This window comes from Dermochelys coriacea, chromosome 2 (genome assembly GCF_009764565.3).
Source record: "Dermochelys coriacea isolate rDerCor1 chromosome 2, rDerCor1.pri.v4, whole genome shotgun sequence".
Classification (NCBI taxonomy): domain Eukaryota; kingdom Metazoa; phylum Chordata; order Testudines; family Dermochelyidae; genus Dermochelys; species Dermochelys coriacea.
The window spans coordinates 250,928,897-250,948,594 of record NC_050069.1 but is presented as its reverse complement, the minus strand read 5'-3'; the positions used below and the strand labels follow the sequence as shown (position 1 = coordinate 250,948,594).

Here is a 19,698-nt window from a genome sequence, read left to right as displayed (position 1 = left end):
TGAGAAATGCAGATTTGTCCAAAACAAATATTTTCTCAGGAAAGGATCAGATTCAACTCAACTCAGATTCATTGAGAAGATTTTTTATTTTTATTTCCATGATGGAGGGAAAAAAGAGAAAGAGACACTCTCCTTTAACTGTGGTGAGAGACCACAGTTCACATGCCTGCTTGTTTGATTTAGTATAGGGACTTGAACCTACATCTCAGGCAGCTGCCCTAACCACGAGCCTATTGGCTATCTAGGGTACGCTGCATGCATGTGTGTGTTCTTGTGCGCTCTCTCTCTCTCTCTCTCTCTCTGTCATTTTGTGGAAAATATTGAAAGGTCTCAGGTTTATCCCAATATGGAATGGGAAATTACTTTAAGTCTTGAAAATATCTGTGGGATGGGAGAACCATTTCCCAACCAGCACTAGTCAGGATGTTTCCAGTGGTGGGTCCTTGCCTCTGGAATTTACTCTCCAGCTTAGTCTGACAAAGCCTGATTTTGATTACCCTCTGTACACATTGTGAAACTTATACATTTGCCCAGGCTTCTTCAGTAGACATTGGCTGAGTGAGTTAGGACAAGGCAGTCAAATATTAGAGAATGTTTTAATGCTGATTTGGGTCAATTTTTTTCCCTATTCTTTTTTAAAGACGTGTATTTTATCATCTGAAATACATAAAATTTCATTAAAAGCGGCAAAGAGTCCTGTGGCACCTTATAGACTAACAGACGCATTGGAGCATAAGCTTTTGTGGGTGAATACCCACTTTGTCGGATGCATGTAGTGGAAATTTCCAGAGGCAGATATAAATATGCAAGCAAGAATCAGGCTAGGGATAACGAGGTTAGTTCAATCAGGGAGGATGAGGCCCTCTTCTACCAGTTGAGGTGTGAACACCAAGGGAGGAGAAACTGCTTTTGTAGTTGACTAGTTATTCACAGTCTTTGTTTAATCCTGAGCAGATGGTGTCAAATTAGCAAATGAACTGAAGCTCAGCAGTTTCTCTTTTAAGTCTGGTCCTGAAGTTTTTTTGCTACAGGATGACTACCTTTAAATCTGCTATTGTGTGTCCAGGGAGGCTGAAGTGTTCTCCTACAGGTTTTTGTATATTGCCATTCCTAATATCTGATTTGTGTCCATTTATCCTTTTATGTAGGGACTGTCCAGTTTGGCCAATGTACATAGCAGAAGGGCACTGCTGGCACATGATGGTGTAGATTACATTAGTGGACGTGCAGATGAATGAACCAGTGATGGTGTGGCTGATCTGGTTAGCTCCTGTGATGGTGTCGCTGGTGTAGATATGTGGGCAGAGCTGGCATCAAGGTTTGCTGTATGGAATGGTTCCTGAGTTAGAGTTACTATGGTGCGATGTGTAGTTGCTGGTGAGAATATGCTTCAGGTTGTCGGGTTGCCTGTGGGTGAGGACTTCAAAGAGAAACACCATCAGCTCAGGATTAAATTTGACACCATCAGTTTAGGATTAAACAAAGACTATGAATGGCTAGCCAACTACAAAAGCAGTTTCTCCTCCCTGGTGTTCACACCTCAACTGGTAGAAGAGGGCCTCATCCTCCCTGATTGAACTAACCTCGTTATCCCTAGCCTGATTCTTGCTTGCATATTTATACCTGCCTCTGGAAATTTCCACTACATGCATCCGACAAAGTGGGTATTCACCCACGAAAGCTTATGCTCCAATATATCTGTTAATCTATAAGGTGCTACAGGACTCTTTGCCACTTTTACAAATCTAGACTAACACGGCTACCCCATGATATAAAATTTCATTGTTATTTTACAATGATGCCCTCTTACAATGACATAAAACTAACTTCAAAGACTCCTTTCTTAGCAGGGTGAACTGTAAGCCAAAATTAGAAAATCTCATTATAAAATACAGGTCTGGAAAAGTGTATGGAAAAGTGTTTTAAAAAATAAATGATGGGAAAGATGCAAGAAAAATTGGACATCATTTTGTTTCATCTAGAGGCCACGTTTCTGATTAAACAAAACTGAGGACTAGATTCTCCTGTCTGCTAAGGCCATTTCGTGCTGCATAAGCATACAGAACTGGACACTCTGCTGGCAGATATCTTGCCACTTTGATGCTTCTTGCACAAGCTGCCCCGAGTGTAATGTTGCGTGGAGAGAATGTTGTATTCCAGGCACAGGGCTTGGGAAGGACAGAGAGTGGGCACTGGATCTTGTGGTAATTTATGGGATAGATTTTGAGCTGCTCGGTAAGAACTTATCAATATTATATATCCCATCTGTTTGTTATCATGTTTCTTATATGAACAGAAGGGGTTAATTCAAGCAGAGGTTGGCTCTACCTACACACTAGCTTCAGATAGTCACCCATTTACCACTCATGTGGGACAATACTAGACCCATTTTCTTTGATGTCCTACATCTAACCCCCGACTGAACTCAATGGACCAGTTTGTCTAGGTAGGATCAGAGGGGAACACAGGAGAACCGAAATGCCCTGGAAACAAGATAAAGGAGCTTGGGGAGATAAAAGCAATATTCGTAAGGAAGGGAGAGGGTGATGACTTCGAGTTGCTCATGAGAAGTTGTTCCCAAAGACACACACCCCAGAGGCCAAGGGTTTGGAGTAAAGGCCTTTTGTTGTTTTAAAATTCTCTATTTTCTCTTAGGCTTTGCAATCTTCCTACTGTTAAGTTTAAAGCAAGATTTTAAGAAAGCTGTCTGGTCACTGCATTAGCCACTGGTCACAGCTCCTGTAGGGAAGACTTGCACGTGCTGAACACAGGCCTGCTGATTAATCAAGGCTGGTGCTCAGGGGGCTGCAGCCTATGGTCCAATCTAAGATTGGGAGAAAAGATAGGGCACAAGGCCTAACATGTGAGGAGGTACACTCTGAGGGACCGGTAGGGAAGGGTTTAAGGTGCAGCTAGCCCTGGCACCCTGACACTTTATGCTAGTAGCATAAGTAAGTGCTGTCCCATGCATTGCTAATTTGCACCAGCATTGGGCCTCTCTGAGTGGGGACCTGCGCCCCCAGCCACACCCTCTCTACTCCATCCAAACAGAGATAAGATGAAGTGGAGAAATCAATCAGTTGTAGCCTTACTCCTTAAGGCATGAGGGTTTCTGTTCCTTTCAAAAATAAATACATGTAATTATTAATTCTATAATCCTACCTCGTGTGATTATACATATTCTCATTAGCCATAAAAATGTCTAATCCATTTTTAAAAATCCTGCTGGACTCTTGACCTCACTGATATTTTATCAGGCCAATTTGTATTCTGAAAAAGGGTTGTGGGTGGTCTAAACAACTGAAAATAAGGCCTCTTATTTGAGTACCTGAGTATGGATTTAGGTGCCTAAGTCATAGAATCACAGAAACGTAGGACTGGAAGGGACCTCAAGAGGCCATTGTAGTCCATCCCACCATGCCAAGGCAGGATTAAGTATATCTACCATCCCTGACAGATGTTTGTCAATGCTGTCCTTAAAAACCTTCAGTGATGGGGATTCCACAACCTCCTTAGGTAACCTGTTCCAGCACTTAACTATTCTTATAGCTAGAAAGCTTTTCCTAATATGTAACCTAAATCTCCCTTCCTCCAAACTGAACTGATTACTTCTTGTTCTACACCCAGCAGACGTGGACAACAACTGATCACTGACCTCTTTATAGCAATCTTTTACATATTTGAAGTCTTCAAGTTTGAAAATTTGTGCCACAATACACATCATCCACTTTCCCCTTTCTCTACTCCTCTTTGATCTCAATTTTATCTTTCTTAATTGAAGCAACCAGAACTGGACAGAGTTATAATTGTTACAATTTATGTACTGATTTTCTATCCCTCTACTGATGCGCATAAATATACTACTTGTTTGTATAACTGCATTTTGCTTGCTTATCTGACTAGTTTTGTAACTACGTTACAGACGGCAGATACCGTCATTAAGCTAATTGAAATAACTCCTAAATACCTTTCCTCAAAAGTTCTCAGAGCCCAGTGTATGAAAGGAGATTTTTAAACAGATTTTTTTCTATAAAGCCTGTTTTGCTATATATTATTCTGTTGCACTTATCCAAGAGGAATTTCATCTGCCATTGTGCTCCTTAATCCCTCAATGTATTTAAATCTTTCCTAGTTCTTCCTAACAGCCACCTCTTCCTCTCTATTGACCTCTCTACATTTGGAAAAGCAGCAGTTCATAATGATTCATTGTCTCTTACAGTCATCCAGATCTTAATCCAATGTAACACTGTGCCCCTTACTCTGTGACTTATTTTCCTTAATAGTCATTATGAAGAGCATCCTATTCATCTCCTGTTGTATTTGAGGTTAGTAGTACAATCTGCAGCTTTGCTTCAAAAACAGTTTCTCTCTGTGGAGGGCCTCCTGTAGCTCATCCTGTCCCATTCTGATGGATCTTAGCAGACCTTTGGACTTGGACTCAGTCCTGCTGAAGAAGATTGTCCTGTAACAGGGAATCAGTGGCTGGGGCACAGAGTTAGGTGTAGGGTAAGGGGCTGGTAATAGCTGTAGCTGGAAGCCAAGGTAGGAGACAGGGCAGGAAAGTTAGGAAGGCAGCATTAGAAAATGGCAGTGGATCTGGGCAATTCCACTGGCATTTCTTTTTGGAGCTAAATTAAGTGAGTGAGGAATAAGGGGAACTCTTCTTTCTATAAGCAGAAAAATTTGAAAAATGGTCTATCCTTGAGATCCTATGAGACTGGGAGTGTGTGAATTTCAGAGTTTGTGGTGACAGTGGTACTGTAGCTACAGGGAGGCAGAAAAATGATCAGATTCTCACAAAAACATTTTTAAAAAGACAATTTAAAAATGTTTCCTCTGCAAAAGCTACTACTACTAATTGTCATCTGCAAAAGCTGCTTGAATCTTGATTTATGTGAAAATCTCAATGCAGCCTGAACTACGGAATAGTTACTGATACCTCCATAATAAACTATGTCTACATTGACTCCAGCTCCCCACTTTTTTGCATGCATCACAGATATATAATATGCATGTGCATCTGTGTGCACTTTGTGGGGTAGCTATCCATCCATCCATCCATCCATCCATCCATCCAAGATAGTTATATGGTCCCCATTACCGTAGTATTTCAGCACCTCATAGTCTGTAATGTATTTATCCTCACAACACTTCTGCTATATAGAGAAGTAGTATGGTCCCCATTTTACAGATGTGGAACTGAGGCATAGAGAGAGTAAGGGCTGATCTATACTAGAAAATTTTGTTAGCTTAACTATGTCACTCCAGGGTGTGAAAAAATCCACACCCCTGAATAGCATAATTAAATCAAGCTAACCCCTGGTGTAGCCAGCACTAGGTTGATGGAAAAATTCTTCCATCAACCTAGCTACTGCCTCTCAGGGAGGCGGATTACCTACACCGAGAGGAGAACCCTTACCATTGGCATAGATAGCATCTATCCTGATGCACTAAAGCAGCAGCGCTGTAGTGTGTTAAGTGTAGACATAAGTCCAAGAGTTCAAAGTCGCACAGGAAGTCTATGGTGGAGCAGTGACTATTGGGTATGGTGATTTCAGTCAAGGTAATTCACAGTGTTGACATGAACTGAAATTTGAGCCTAAGCCAAGACAGTCCTGACAGAAAATGATTTTATTTTATCTTTCTCATTGATGCTCCTATGAATAATCAGAGAATAGTTTGTATTGAATTAGAAGAGAGCAAAATTTTTCATCCAAAACATTTTTCAGCAAAAAATGCATATTCAGCTACACCAAAACATTGTGTGAATTCATTTCAGTTCCATCAAATTATTCATGTTGAAGACCCCCAAAAAATTCTGAAAAAGTCAAAAATATTTAATTTCAACATTTTTTAAATGAAACTTTGAGATTTTTCAGTTGAAAATGACTTTTGGGGTAAACAAAATGTTTCACTGGATCAGAAATTATTTTTTTCTACTTTTGATTAATCAAAAATTTCATTTTTTATTTAACCTGAAACTATTGCCCCCCCCCAAATTCTTCAGACTTACCAGTGAACTGAAATATCAGTTATTCACCCAGCTTCATTTGGAATGTCTGGACACACAAGCAACAGGTTCATGGTGCCATGACACTCCTTCCTCACCTTTCTTAGTTTAGGTTAGCCTTTCAGTGATGTCTCAGTGTAGCTTCCCTGCACTTAGTTTCTCATCTCTTAAAATACTCAGCTTGATACCCATAAAAAAATCAAACCAGGAATATAAGTCAGCTTAGTAATGTTAAGAGACCCTTATATGATTTGTACATGGCTTTGGTTAAACTATGATACATTTTAATTTTTAGAGCAAAAAAGCCACATGACTCACATTTAATCTGATTTGTGCAAGTGTGCGGTAACTGAGTCATATCTGGGTATGGCTCTTCTATGAAAATCTTATGGGAACTGCCTAATATCACAACAAACCTAGAAATAATGATTTTAAAAACACTTCAACTTACTGTATCTAGCTACAGTTTTCTCCATTCTTGTTTCCTCTCACACTTTATTAGGATATTGAACATTCTTAAACATATTTCTGTTTCGACAATACAGCAAATCTCCACTTTGCACATTTTCTGTTCCCTCCCTTCCCATCACCAGTAGGTGTGAAATTTAAACCTCTTAATTCAGACAGATTCAAGTCCAGACCAATTTATAACACAGATGACACTTTGCAAAAAACAATTTCAGTGGTCAGACTATGAAGGTCAATGGAGATTACTATATCATGGAAAGGTAACAGTAATGCAGAAGTGGAGAAGGATAAGCTCTCCAGAGTTATTATGGAAATGTAACACCAAACCAGCCTGTACTTGTGGTATATTCATTTCAAGACATATACTACCATCTACCATAATGGTATGGTTAACAAAAGAAAGGGGAGGAGGGAACCCACACTTGCACTTTGTCATTGGCAGAAACATGTTTTCTGGAATTGGGAATATCCTAAACATAATCATCCATCTCCGGTATAATTGTTGCAGCTAGAGTGTGCTTTGCTTGTGACAGGGAATTTAAGTGGTAACATAAAAAAGGGGGGGGGACAGTACCAAGTCCACCTGAGAAAAGAATACTTGACCACTATCATCCAAGGAAAGAATGAACTAAAGAAACATAAAAATTTTACTTATCAGGTAAAACTTGAGAAGCTGTTGAATTACGCAAAATGATGTTATTTTTAAGACTTAGTCCCTCATCTTCTTACTATATGTTCCATTCTATGCATCCAACGAAGTGGGCTGTAGCCCACGAAAGCTTATGCGCTAATAAATTTGTTAGTCTCTAAGATGCCATAAGTACTCCTGTTCTTTTTGCGGATACAGACTAACACAGATACTACTCTGAAACCGAACTTCATAATGTTACAAATTACACTCTGATTTCTCTGAATTAATTTCCTCAGGAGACACATTTCTTTGGCTCAAAAGACTGGGATTGGAATACTATGCCTCATAACTCTAGATGGCTGGTTCTAGTCCAGCAAAGATGAGTATAGAGAATTTTACCCTCTGATGGCTGTTAGGCGGTCTTCTGTTTATGAAATGATTTAATTTCACTCCCGTTTTTAGTGTGTAGGTGTCTACATCACAAAAAAAGTATCTGGCACTCAGGAGAGACTCCAAAAATTGGACAGGCATAGAAACCAAACTGCTCTCCTTCCCCATAGTTAAGCCCCTCCAGGAGCAAATTTGTGCTAGAGTTAGTCCTTCAGGAAGTGCAGAGATGCCACACTTCCTGTACACTCTAGATGCAGGTTTCAGAGTAGCAGCCATGTTAGTCTGTATTCGCAAAAAGAAAAGGAGTACTTGTGGCACCTTAGAGACTAACAAATTTATTTGAGCATAAGCTTTCGTGAGCTACAGCTCACTTGATCGGGTGCATTCGGTGGAAAATACAGTGGGGAGATTTATATACATAGAGAACATGAAACAATAGTTGTTACCATACACACTGTAACCAGAGTAATCACTTAAGGTGAGCTATTACCAACAGGAGAGCATGGGGGGGGGGAGAAAAACCTTTTGTAGTGATAATCAAGATGCAGTCTTTGGTTTCTTGTGATGCACTTACTTCTGGGGCTGAAACAAAGAAGCACAGGATAGGGCAGTTGCAGGCTGCAGTTACATGGGGAGGTGTCCTATTTCCGATCCTCCCTTTGGGTCACATCTCCAGGCAAAATTCCTCTGAGCCATGTCCACTGGCTCCCTGGACGCCTTCAAGGAGCAGTGGGTGCTGTACGGGTTCTCTGCTCTGTGTTCCTCTCTGGATCCCTGCTTTGACTCTGTGACCCTCACTCCTGTCCTTGTTATTTCATTTGTTGTCTCCCATATTCAATTGAGACCTAGGTCTGTTAGCTCCTCCCTTTAGGCTGGGGAGAGGGACCATTAGATGTGCTTCAGAGTAGCAGCCGTGTGCGTTACCAGAACCTCATTAGGTACACAAAGTAGTAGGAAGTTTGTTACCTTATTGCTGTACATAGATTCTGTTAATAAAAAGGGTTTACCTTGACCCCTTTGAGTCAGTATGAGTAAAATACTACATGGTATCAGGACTGGAAGGCACAGCATCCTGGAAGGCCCAGTGAGAGGAAACACTGAAATGGCTGCTACAGATACTGTGCAATTTCAAGTAACTCTCTACTGGCACTGAGAATCAGGGGAAATGCTGAAAATGGCTAGAAAAGGTTCATACAGTAATTTACACTGTATATAAAAGCCACAGGGGCATATAACTGGAGGATGAGCAAAATATTGCCCTGCTCTTAATTGTGGCAAGCACAGAAGCTCTAGTTGTATATAATGCATCTTGGTCTTGTTAAGAGGATATCTGCCAGAGAGAGACAGAAACACAACACATAACCAGATATGAAAGATATATTCACTGGAAATGGGTGCCTCCCAATAACATACAAAATATCATTAAGAGAAGATGCAGAACTGATGGTACCTGCCACATGAAAAATTCCACAAGCCTTAAGAAAGAGGCTAGAAGCATTGCTGAAAAACATGACGGCAAATGGTTTAGAGCAGGGGTAGGCAATCTATGGCATGTGTGCCAAAGGCGGCACCCGAGCTAATTTTCAGTGGCACTCACACTGCCCAGTCCTTCCCACCGGTCCGGGGGGCTCTGCATTTTATTTTAATTTTAAATGAAGCTTCTTAAACATTTTAAAAACCTTATTTACTTTACATAAAACATAGTTATATATTACAGACTGATAGAAAGAGATCTTCTAAAAATGTTAAAATGTATTACTGGCATGCGAAACATTAAATTAGAATGAATAAATGAAGACTCGGCACACCACTTCTCAAAGGTTGCCGACCCCTGGTTTAGAGAATAAAAGAACCAACCAGTGGGGATCACTGCTTAGTAAGGAAGGGGACTATGGCTGTGTATGAACCTTAAGGAACTGAACAAAAACATAACAAGAGAACACTTCCACTTGTCCACAAGAAGTGACCTACTGTCCGAGATGGTAGAAGCCAAATTTTTATGCAAATCAGATGCATTAGCATGCTTTTGACAGATTCTCTTTGGACACAGACCCCTAAGATCTGCACTTTCAACACAACATTTGACAGATACTGCTTCTTAAGACTGCCTTTTGGAATATATTCAGCTCCAAAAGTGTATCACTTCATAAACAGCCAGATGATAGTAGGAGGTGTGAAAGTGTACATTGATGTGTGACAGAGTGTACAAACCACACCCTGGTGAAGAGAGGGTTAAGGAGTTACTCTGGACAAAGGAGGCCTTGCCCAACCACCCCTGCTGGGCTTGCTCACAGTGGAGGTAGAGCACAAAACAGAGCAGCTCAGCTCAGTCTGGGCAGACAGAGCAGGAGAGCAGTTGCAGCCTCCTCCAGAGAAGCTGCCGAGGCTCCAATCTGCTGGGACCAGGTCTTACGTGCAAACTGACACAGGCCCTTCAGCCATGGAGGCTGATGACAGTGAGCTGCCGCTCACAGGGGCAGAGTGGCTTGAGAAAACTCCTAGGGGGATCCCAAGACAGACCAGTGGCACCAGTAGGGGAACCGAAGCTGGGGTAGGAAGTGGCCTAGGGAGCAGATACCAGGGTACCTGCCCTCTAGGCAGTACATTTTGCATTATTGTTTCTTTGGACCCTGGCTTGGAACCCGGTGGAGCACGGAGAGCACAGAGAGCCGGGTACCCCTACCTCTGGCCACTGACTCTTGCCATCGGGTAACACAACCACTGACTCCAGCTGCTAGGCAAAGAATCCATTGACTCTTGCCATTGAGCGACTGAGGCAACAGCTACGCCATTAGGCAAAATAGCTATTGCTTCTTGCCATTGGGAGACACAGCCATTGACTTCAGCCACTAGGCAAAGCAGTCACTGATTCTTGCCACTGGACTACAGAGTCCAGAATATCTCCACTAGGAAGTACTGCCAGCCTTAGGCTCAACCCCCCACTGTCCCCACTGAACATCAGGAATGACTAAAGAGAGTACTGGAAATTGTGAGAATGTATAACCTTAAACTGAGTAAGGCCAAATCTCAATTTCAAGCAATGGAAATAACATACTTGTGAGAGAGACTGACCCCAAAGGGAATCTTTCCTGATGAATCGAAGATTTAGGCAATACCGAACATGCGGAAATCTGAACATAAAAAGGGAATTCAAGGGCTGATAGGCATGTTGAATTATGTCGGCAAATTCACACCTAACTATACAGCTCACACAACCCACCTAAGACATCACCTCCACAAGGTCACGGAATGGGCCTGAATACCAGAGCATAAAAGAGAGTTCAATAGACTTAAAGCACATTCTGACATCAGCTCCAGTGCTGCAATTTTTTGACCCACTTAAAGACATCAAACTCTTCACGGATGTCTCAAAAAGAGGGCTCGGAGCAGTACTAGTAAAATGTCTTGGAACTGACTGGTTTCCAGTCTTGTATGCATATAGGGCTATGACAGCCACACAGAAGATGTATGTACAAATTGAAAAAATAACATTAGGCCTGGTATATAGATATACAAGGTGTCACTACTTTCTCTATCTTTAGTTTCAGAGCAGAAACAATCCACTGATTGCATTACACAAACAGTGACTCGGAGAAGCACCTCCAAGGATGCAGAGTCTACTTTTGAAAATACAGAAGTCTGATGTGTCCCTGGAGTTCCAACATGAGTGCCACTTAGTCATGGCAGACACACTCTCAAGAGCATGTGCTCCATCTGACAATACACAGCCTAATGATCTGGAACAAGCAGTAAACATACATGTCAACATGAAAAAATGTCACATACTTTATCTTCAGGCATATGGGATGAACTGGAGATAAAAAGAGCTAAAGAAGAAATACTGCAAGCATTAAGCAAAGGAGGGGGGAAATCAACACTTCCCACCTGCATATTCCACTATAAAATGAGCTTTCAGTGATTGCAGGGGTGCTTTTGAAGGGCACACAGTTCATGGTTGCCACAGTGATGAGAAAGAAAATATTGGAACAAATACACGAAGGGCATCTGGGAATGATCAAATCAAAAAAGGAGAGCTAGAGAAGTTGTATTCTGGCCAGAGATGAATAGCGACAGAGAAGAAATGATGAGCAGCTGTGGAACATGTCAGAAATACAGAGATTCCTAGCTGAAAGATACCACACAAACTTGTAATTCCATGAGACAAAGTTGGAATTGGGAAGACATGATCACCTTGTTACAATGGACTATTTTACCAATTTCCCTAAAGCAGTGACACTTGAAGTACCCACAGCAGTAACAATTGTCAGGCATGTTAAACCTATATTTGTATCTCATAGAATTCCAAAAACAGTAATAATTGACAATGAACCACAGTTCAAGAAAAAGGAATTCCTGAACTTTGCTTAAATGCCTGATTTTCATGAGACACCTACTCCAAAATATGCTCAAATCAATGGATTAGCTGAATGTGGAGTACATAGTGGAGAACTTACTAAAAAAAAGCAATGGATGCAAGGGAAGATCTATATTTATCACTACTCAGCTACAAATCTGCCCACTGCAATGTGGAAAGCCTCTTGCTGAACTCCTCTGCAACAGACATATAAATACTTGATGACCAGATATGGAACAAAAACAAAAGAACCCCAAAGGATGGCTAACAAAGGAGTCTGTGATAGGGCGGAAAAAACAGGGAAAGTATAATCGGACAAAATATTACAATAAAGGAGCAAGTCCTCTTCCAGTTAGAAACAAAACCTCAGTGACAATTTGGCAAGATGGGCTCTGGCCTGTCAAAGCCACAGTGATCAAAGAAGAGTCACATTGCTCATACTCAGTGATCACAGATGAAGGCAAAATCTTACAAAAGAATTGTAGGACACTGCTCAAGATACCTGACATCTGAAAAGGTTCAGAAAAGGGCAACAAAAATGATTACAGGTATGGAACAGCTGACATATGAGGAGAGATTAATAAGACTGGGACTTTTCAGCTTGGAAAAGAGACGACTAAGGGGGGATATGATACAGGTCTATAAAATCATGATTGGTGTGGAGAAAGTAAATAAGGAAGTGTAATTTACTCCTTCTCATAACACAAGAACTAGGGGTCACCAAATGAATTAATAGGCAGCTGGTTTAAAACAAACAAAAGGAAGTATTTTTCACAATGCGCAGTCAATCTGTGGAACTCCTTGCCAGAAGATGTTGTGAAGGCCAAGACTATAACAGGGTTCAAAAAAGAACTAGATAAGTTCATGGAGGATAGGTCCATCAAAGGCTATGAGCCAGGGTGGGCAGGGATGGTGTCTCTAGTTTCTGTTTGCCAGAAGCTGGGAATGGGTGACAGGGGATGGATCACTTGATGATTACCTGTTCTGTTCATTCCTTTTGGGGCACCTGGCATTGGCCACTGTCGGAAGACAGGATACTGAGCTAGATGGACTTTAGGTCTGACCCAGTATGGCCGTTCTTATGTTCTTGGCAGAGAAAAGTAAAGTAAAAGCAGAAACACAAATAGAAAACAGTTCACAAACTGACCCTGTTATTGCCTATGAAAGTGAACAGTCGGTTACAGACTAGGACTTGCCTAAAGAGGTTCTGCAATGCAGCAAAGTGGGAAGATTGCTTAAGTGCCCTATGGGGCTGATCAAGACATGTTAATGTTTTGTTAGAGCAATGGACTGTTAAATATTTTATTCTATTTGTAATAGTTTTTTAGTTTTATTCAAAAGTGTTTTAGTTCAATAAAGAAATTTTAAAAGGGATCTAAAAAAGGGAAGATGCACTATAGAATAAGTAATTCAGGAAGTGTAAAGATACCATACTTCCTCTACGCTCTAGACGCAGACTTTGGTTTCCTGTGACTATGATGCACTTCCTGCTGGAAGAAAGAAAGAAGAAAGAAAGAGAAGAAAGAAGAAAGAAAGAAAGAAAGAAAAAGAAAGAAAGAAGAAAGAAAGAAAGAAAGAAGAAAGAAAGAAAGAAAGAAAGAAAGAAAGAAACCCAGGACAGGGCAGTTGCAGGCTGCAGCTACCCAGAGTAGTAGGAAGTTTTGTTACCTCATTTCTGTACATAGTTTCTGTTCATAATAAACGATTTATCTTGAGGCCTGTCTGCTCATCAGTAAGATAGTACAGAATTGAGGTATATTGCTGAAGCAGTGTAGGGAAGCCTGCATTGTAACTGACTGTACTGTACTTACAGGACTTCAGAGCTTTAGGATTCACCTTCCAGGATCTCTCCTGAGCACTAAATACACTACTTTTTTGTAATGAACTGTACTGTCATTGCCATTAAAAATAGCAATGTTTACCAAAATTTACTACACAGTGTTAGGCGATACTGCAGTAGTTCAATTTTAGTTATTAACACTGTATACAAAAATAAAGCATAAATCTCACAGACTAATCCCAGACTCTAATTCAGAGATGTCCAAAGTGCAACCCAAAGGTTAAATGAGGCCCACAGACCTCTTTCCCTGTTCTCCATACTGTACTATGTTATGATTATGTATATAAACAGGGTCTGAAAGAGTTCTCCCCTGACATCTAGTGATGAATTATGGGGAAAGACCTCAGGAGCAGACTGTATGTGCATAGACACACCTACTCTGTCTTGGGTATCAGCAGACAGACCTGTGTTGCCAAAGTGATCAGTTTTGGCTGTTTAGGGTTAAAATTAACTTTGATATTAAAGGCAAGGGTAATGAAATGTTGTTATCCTTATTATATAAGCAAAGAATGGCAGGACTGTACTTAACATGCCCTGATTGAGGAGGGGCACCCTAAATGTTAATCTCACTTGCTAAACAGGGGTAGTGATGCCAAATCCAAGTTAAAGTCAGAGGGGGTTGGGACAAGTGTTCCTACCTGGTGGTGTAGACCTGTTTAAAGGGTCCCAGAAGCCATTTGCTCCTTCCATCCCTCCCCATCTCCCGTGTTTAACAACAGAGCTGCCTAGATTCATTTGAGAGTCCTGGTTCTTTCTCAGTTACCATTAGAGCTGAACTCATTGATAAGCTAAACTAAGAGGGCTGAATCTTAGACCTGGTAGACAGTGTTGTGGTGAAAAGACAATGTAAAATAGGCAGCAGCAGAGAGGCTCCTCACTACCCAGTGAAATCACTAAAGAGTTGAAATCACTGAGAACTGGCCTCTCTGGTGGAACCGCAGAACACAGCACTGCAGTGAAAGGCAGCAGTTAAGGTTAAAGCTCTGAGCAACAGGAGGTATGACAGCAATGACAGCGACAAGCAGAGGCAGAGACAGCAGAAACACAGGTGAGCAAAAGCACAGGCATCACTCAACCAGCCTCTCCCCTTTGGGGCAGGAGGCAAATCCACCCAATTGCATCCCTGGACTCTGGGGACGTTGCTGACCTTGGATAACAAACTGGAGCAGGGAGCGGAGGGAAAGGGGAGCGGCATGTTAAAGAGACATTTGTCCCTGGGATGTTCATACCACAAGGTGGGAAACTGAGAAAAAGGACACTTCCTAAAATACCGTGGGGTGGGTATTTCACTTTCTGGTTTTGTACTTTCAAGTCATTTTTGCAGTGTTTTCCCAAATTAATGCTGGGTTCCCTCTCCCTTTTATTAAGAGCTTTCTTTTTTTAGACAAACTCAGTCATTGTGAGTGGGGAAGCACTGGTTCTTAGTGGAGGCAAGGGGAGGTGTTTAGTTTTTCCAGATTACTGGGTGGGGGCTTTGTCTTGTTAAGAGGAACCTCTTGCTGGCATCACCTGGCAGAAGGGTTACATGCAGTACATGTATCATTCACATATGACTGTTGATTACCTATATATTTCTTTAGTAACTCTGTGCTTTTTTGCCTCTAGGTTCTGGGGATGGGTTGTGGTTTTTCATTATGGTAAGTGGATATCCATCATGGTAGTCTTCTGATGATGAACAGATGAAACCTATTCTCAGAGTAACCTTGTGCAATCTCCCAGAATCATGCTCCAAATAAAAAATGGGGCAAATGACACCTAAAGCCTGGCTTAGTAATAAAGGCTGTGAAGCATACAGAATTATTAAGGCCAATCTGCAGAAGAGTTGAGATTTGAACTCCTGGATCAATATTTTCAAAAATGGATGTTCAAAGTTAGCGTCCTAACTCCATACATCCAAACCTGTACAAAGCCTGATAATTCAAACTACTGAGCATCCAGAAGCTTGAAATCACTCAAACAGAAGCGGCTGAGTTGAGCTGGGTGGGAAACTATTTCTTGTCTTGTAAATTTTTCAAGATTTCAGAATTTGTCCTATTTTATATCAGGATGGAATTGAGACCCTTTGAAGTTTTTTGTAAAAAAAAAAAAAAAAAACAGAGAGAAAGACCACACTTCCCTGTGCTAGAATAGTCATTAGCTCAGTGGTTAGGGCACAGTCCTGGGATATAGGAGACCTAAGTTCAAAGTCCTTACTCTGCTGTTTTTCCCAAATTATTGATTATTCTTGGGTGGCTCTCTGATTTTGACCAGAAATTCCATTGGGGACCTAAGGAAAGTTTTGTCAAAACTGGTATGTTCTCATGAAAAGTTTTAATTTTGACAATCCAGCATTTTCCAATAGAAAACTATTTTGTTAAAAATTTCCCAACCAGCCCTACTGCTGAATGCCTAAAAATGGACTTGGGAGCCTAACTTTAGGCACCCATTTAAAAGAATGTTGGTCATGGTCTCCTAGTCTCCAACCCAGTGCACACTCCCACAGGCTAAAATATATGTAGATGTGGGAGCGCTTTCGTTCTCCTTTTCATGGGACTATATGTCAAAATGCACTTTATTTTGGCATTTTTATTTTCTGTTAAGAAGAATTTTTCCATTTTTGAACAGAAGGGAAAAAAGGGGGAGGTTTAATGGCACTCTCAAAAGCAAAATAATTATTTATCCTTAATTTTGGAGTCCTTAACAATGCATCCGTGTCATAATATGAGAAACTTTTATAATTATAGCACCAAAGTTAAAAACATATAAAATAACGTCCTTTAAATTATTTTTCTTCTTGTAAATTTGCCATAGACTAGACCTACAATTAGCAGAAAGAGTTAACACTTCCAGGAAGGACAAATCCCATATAAAAAAGCATCTACAGAAGTAGTTCCAATTTTTTAAAGGGGACAAACAGTAAATAATGGAAATAACCCATTTTGATTGGTTTCTCACAATAATAAAGTGCTGAAGCAGCACCCAAGAGGATTTTCTAGACAATTGCCTACACAAACTGTCAATTTGTTCCTAAGATTAGCCCAGATGGATAGTACGGTTGGTATAGATTGTACTGCTCTCAGCATCTGAAAGGTCAGTAGACGAAACAGCAGGAGTGACCTATTGTTCTTGCTAGTGACAACCAGGCTGCCATTATGACAAGACTTTAAACTATCACAAATCTTTTCTTTAAGAATTACATGGAAATATTATCTCTGCTTTGTGGCGCAATTAAAAGCTGTCATCTGAGAAGTTCAATGCCACAATCTTAAATATCTCCTTGGGTCACACTTGCAAAGCCAAGGAAGCCTGAGAATCTAATAGTGAATGAATCACCTCTGACATCTGTCAACTATACCACTGAGTGCAATCTTTTCAGTTGCATTTTGAGATCAGAATGTAAAAAAACTCAAGCTGACATCCCCAGTTTATAAATATGTAGGACTTTTTCATTTTTTGCTAGCTGACTACTGGTTTCAGCTGTAAATATGAAGCTTCATCATTACAAAACAGTTTGGCTAATAAAAAAACCCAACATATTAAGAACGGCAACGTATAGCTTTATGTGGGAGAAGAAGAAAAAACTATATAACATACAGAGAATAATATTCTAAACTTAGGTACTACATCTGACATTGCATTTCACCTGTCCATTTACTGTGTATAAATTATTACTGGGTTAAATAAATTAAACCTTAATATTAGCTTTGTAACCTTGAATGCCCTAACTGAAAAGTATTCAGGGAAGTTGCCGCATGTTGCACATTGCTCCAAAATGCAGGCATATTAGAAATAGGCTTTAAATAGCCCTGCTCTTGAACCCTATTATATTTTTTACCATGTCTTAATGTTTAAATGTTTCAGAGTTCAATGGAAACTTTAAAATAAAAATAAAACATGCATGCATACAAAGGATAATGGGTAAAATGTAAAACAGATTTTCTGAAATTGTATGGAACCCTATCATTTTTTCACTTGTATTACAGATAAGCAGGTAGATTAAATATTTTTCTAGCTATAGTGCCAATGTCTCCCTCTCTCTAGGTATGAATATATGCCAACATAACACATACTTATAGCTATATCCCATTATAGAGGATATTGTTCCATTTACAAAACATGGCAATGGTGTTTGTTACTACTAGTTCATTACAAACAATCATTCCAAGAGTTATACTAGGAGAACTTAATACCATAGCAAAGGTACTAAAGATCTGAAAAGAGGACAGTTGTTGAAATGCATCATTTTTTAAATGTATCCCACTTACCAGCAGAAATAGTTAACAACCACTCCTTACCTGTCTAACCCCGAAAAGCAAATAATCTAATGCACCAAAATTGAAAAACAACTCTGATCAAACCCTTAGCTAAACGGACCTTGCGCTTCTCTGTCAGATACTGTCCAATTGCTCTGTAGGGCCCTGTGTACACTAGGAAAACAACAGATTGCTGGCAGTGGTTGTCAGCAATGGGTCCCCTCCTGGCCCTTCCTCAATTGTTGTAGACAATGATTTAACTATTCATATGAAGGGGATAAAACCATTTTCAGCACCATTACAGAAGTCTCAGTCACACATTCTATAATGGTGCTGAACATAGATTTATCCTAGCAGTTAATCATTTTCAACACCACTTGAGGGGAGCCTCTAACAAAACACAAACTTTTTATTCAAGAAATAAGTAAAAAAAAAAAAAAAGTCTAAACTTTAAACTTCCAAATGTTTCCCCCCTCTTTAAAGCACTGTGTTTCACATGGGGGCGGGGGGAAGCGCTGTCTTTTTGAAGTATAGTATTAAATGTCAAATTCATTAGTTACATGTCCTGAAATCATTAGATCTTTCATTCTCAGCTAGCTTTGTACATGATGTTTGGATTGTGTTATTTTCAGATGAAAATGGAACCACAAAGGAAATGTTGTGCTTTGTTATTGTGTATCATTTTTCTGAAGAATGACTCAGGCATTGATATTTAGGCTACTTTGAAGTCAAATATTTAAAGCGCACATCCGTAACCATAAATACACTGACTGACATATTGTGCATATTACTTTCCATCAAAGTACTGAGCTGGCTGCCAACAAAGTGTTTCTGATGTGTGAAAAAGTGGCACAGTAAATAGCATCTTCCTCTTTTACATTCATTTTTCATCAGTTACAACCCCTTTACATTTCTCCATTTTAAAAAATGCAATGCAAGTTTGCTACTATACTTACTCTTTCTCTGTCACAATATAGCCATATTCCTCCTCCTCAGAAGACTTCACTTCTAGCTGTAGCCCTTCTCCCATTTTTTTTTGAGGTTCTTCATAGGCACTTTCATCCCGCATCAAAGAATTCTTAATCCAGTAGTGGATCTCATTCAGCTCTTTAGAGTCAGGTTCATATTCAGTTTTCTTCTCAGCTGCCAGTTCCCTTGAGAAAGTCTCACTCTTTACATTTTCAACACCAACCTTCATTTCTTCTTCTGAGGAAGAAGAAGAATCTGAGTCTTCTGATTTCTTGGTTTCAGTCTTAAAAGACTCTTCAGAAGTAGGCTTATCTGGCAGATTTTGTGTTAATGATTTCTCATTCAAGAAGTCCATTAGTTTTAAACCGAAATTGTTCTCCTGTATTAAAAGAATAGAGCTCTTTGTAACATTAAACACATGGAGGCATGGGTCTACTTATCATGTACAACGCCTGGACCCAATCCTGCAAACCCTTACTCATACGATTGGGACTACTCATGTAAATAAGTGTTTGCAGGATCTGCTTATATGAAGAAAGAGTATATGTAAATATATTACATTCTGAAAATAAAACTATAGCACAATATGAAAAGAATCTTGAAAGCTTCCACTATATTGGGAGAGGTTTTATATTGTTATAAGCTTTATATGCAATGTCAGACATAAGTGTTAACTTTAACTGTAGGACTTGCATTGTCTCAAAATGAAATGTCTCTTTTCAGCTTGATAACCTTTGTTCTCTGAGACATCTTAGAATAGAATTGGGAGAATAAGATTTCAGAAATATTTGTTTGAAAACAAAA

The 19,698-nt window shown here is 40.0% G+C and overlaps 1 protein-coding gene across 2 annotated transcripts in view; it reads right to left on the bottom strand.

Moving 5' to 3' along the window:
• PTPRN2 (protein tyrosine phosphatase receptor type N2) overlaps nt 1-19,698 on the bottom strand; it is a 992,764-nt gene that overhangs the window by 562,005 nt on the left and 411,061 nt on the right. For both annotated transcript variants that reach the window (XM_038390254.2, XM_038390255.2), the window contains exon 9: nt 18,882-19,273. In XM_038390254.2, the coding sequence (XP_038246182.1) occupies nt 18,882-19,273 (392 nt within the window). The remainder of the gene's footprint in view (nt 1-18,881; nt 19,274-19,698) is intronic.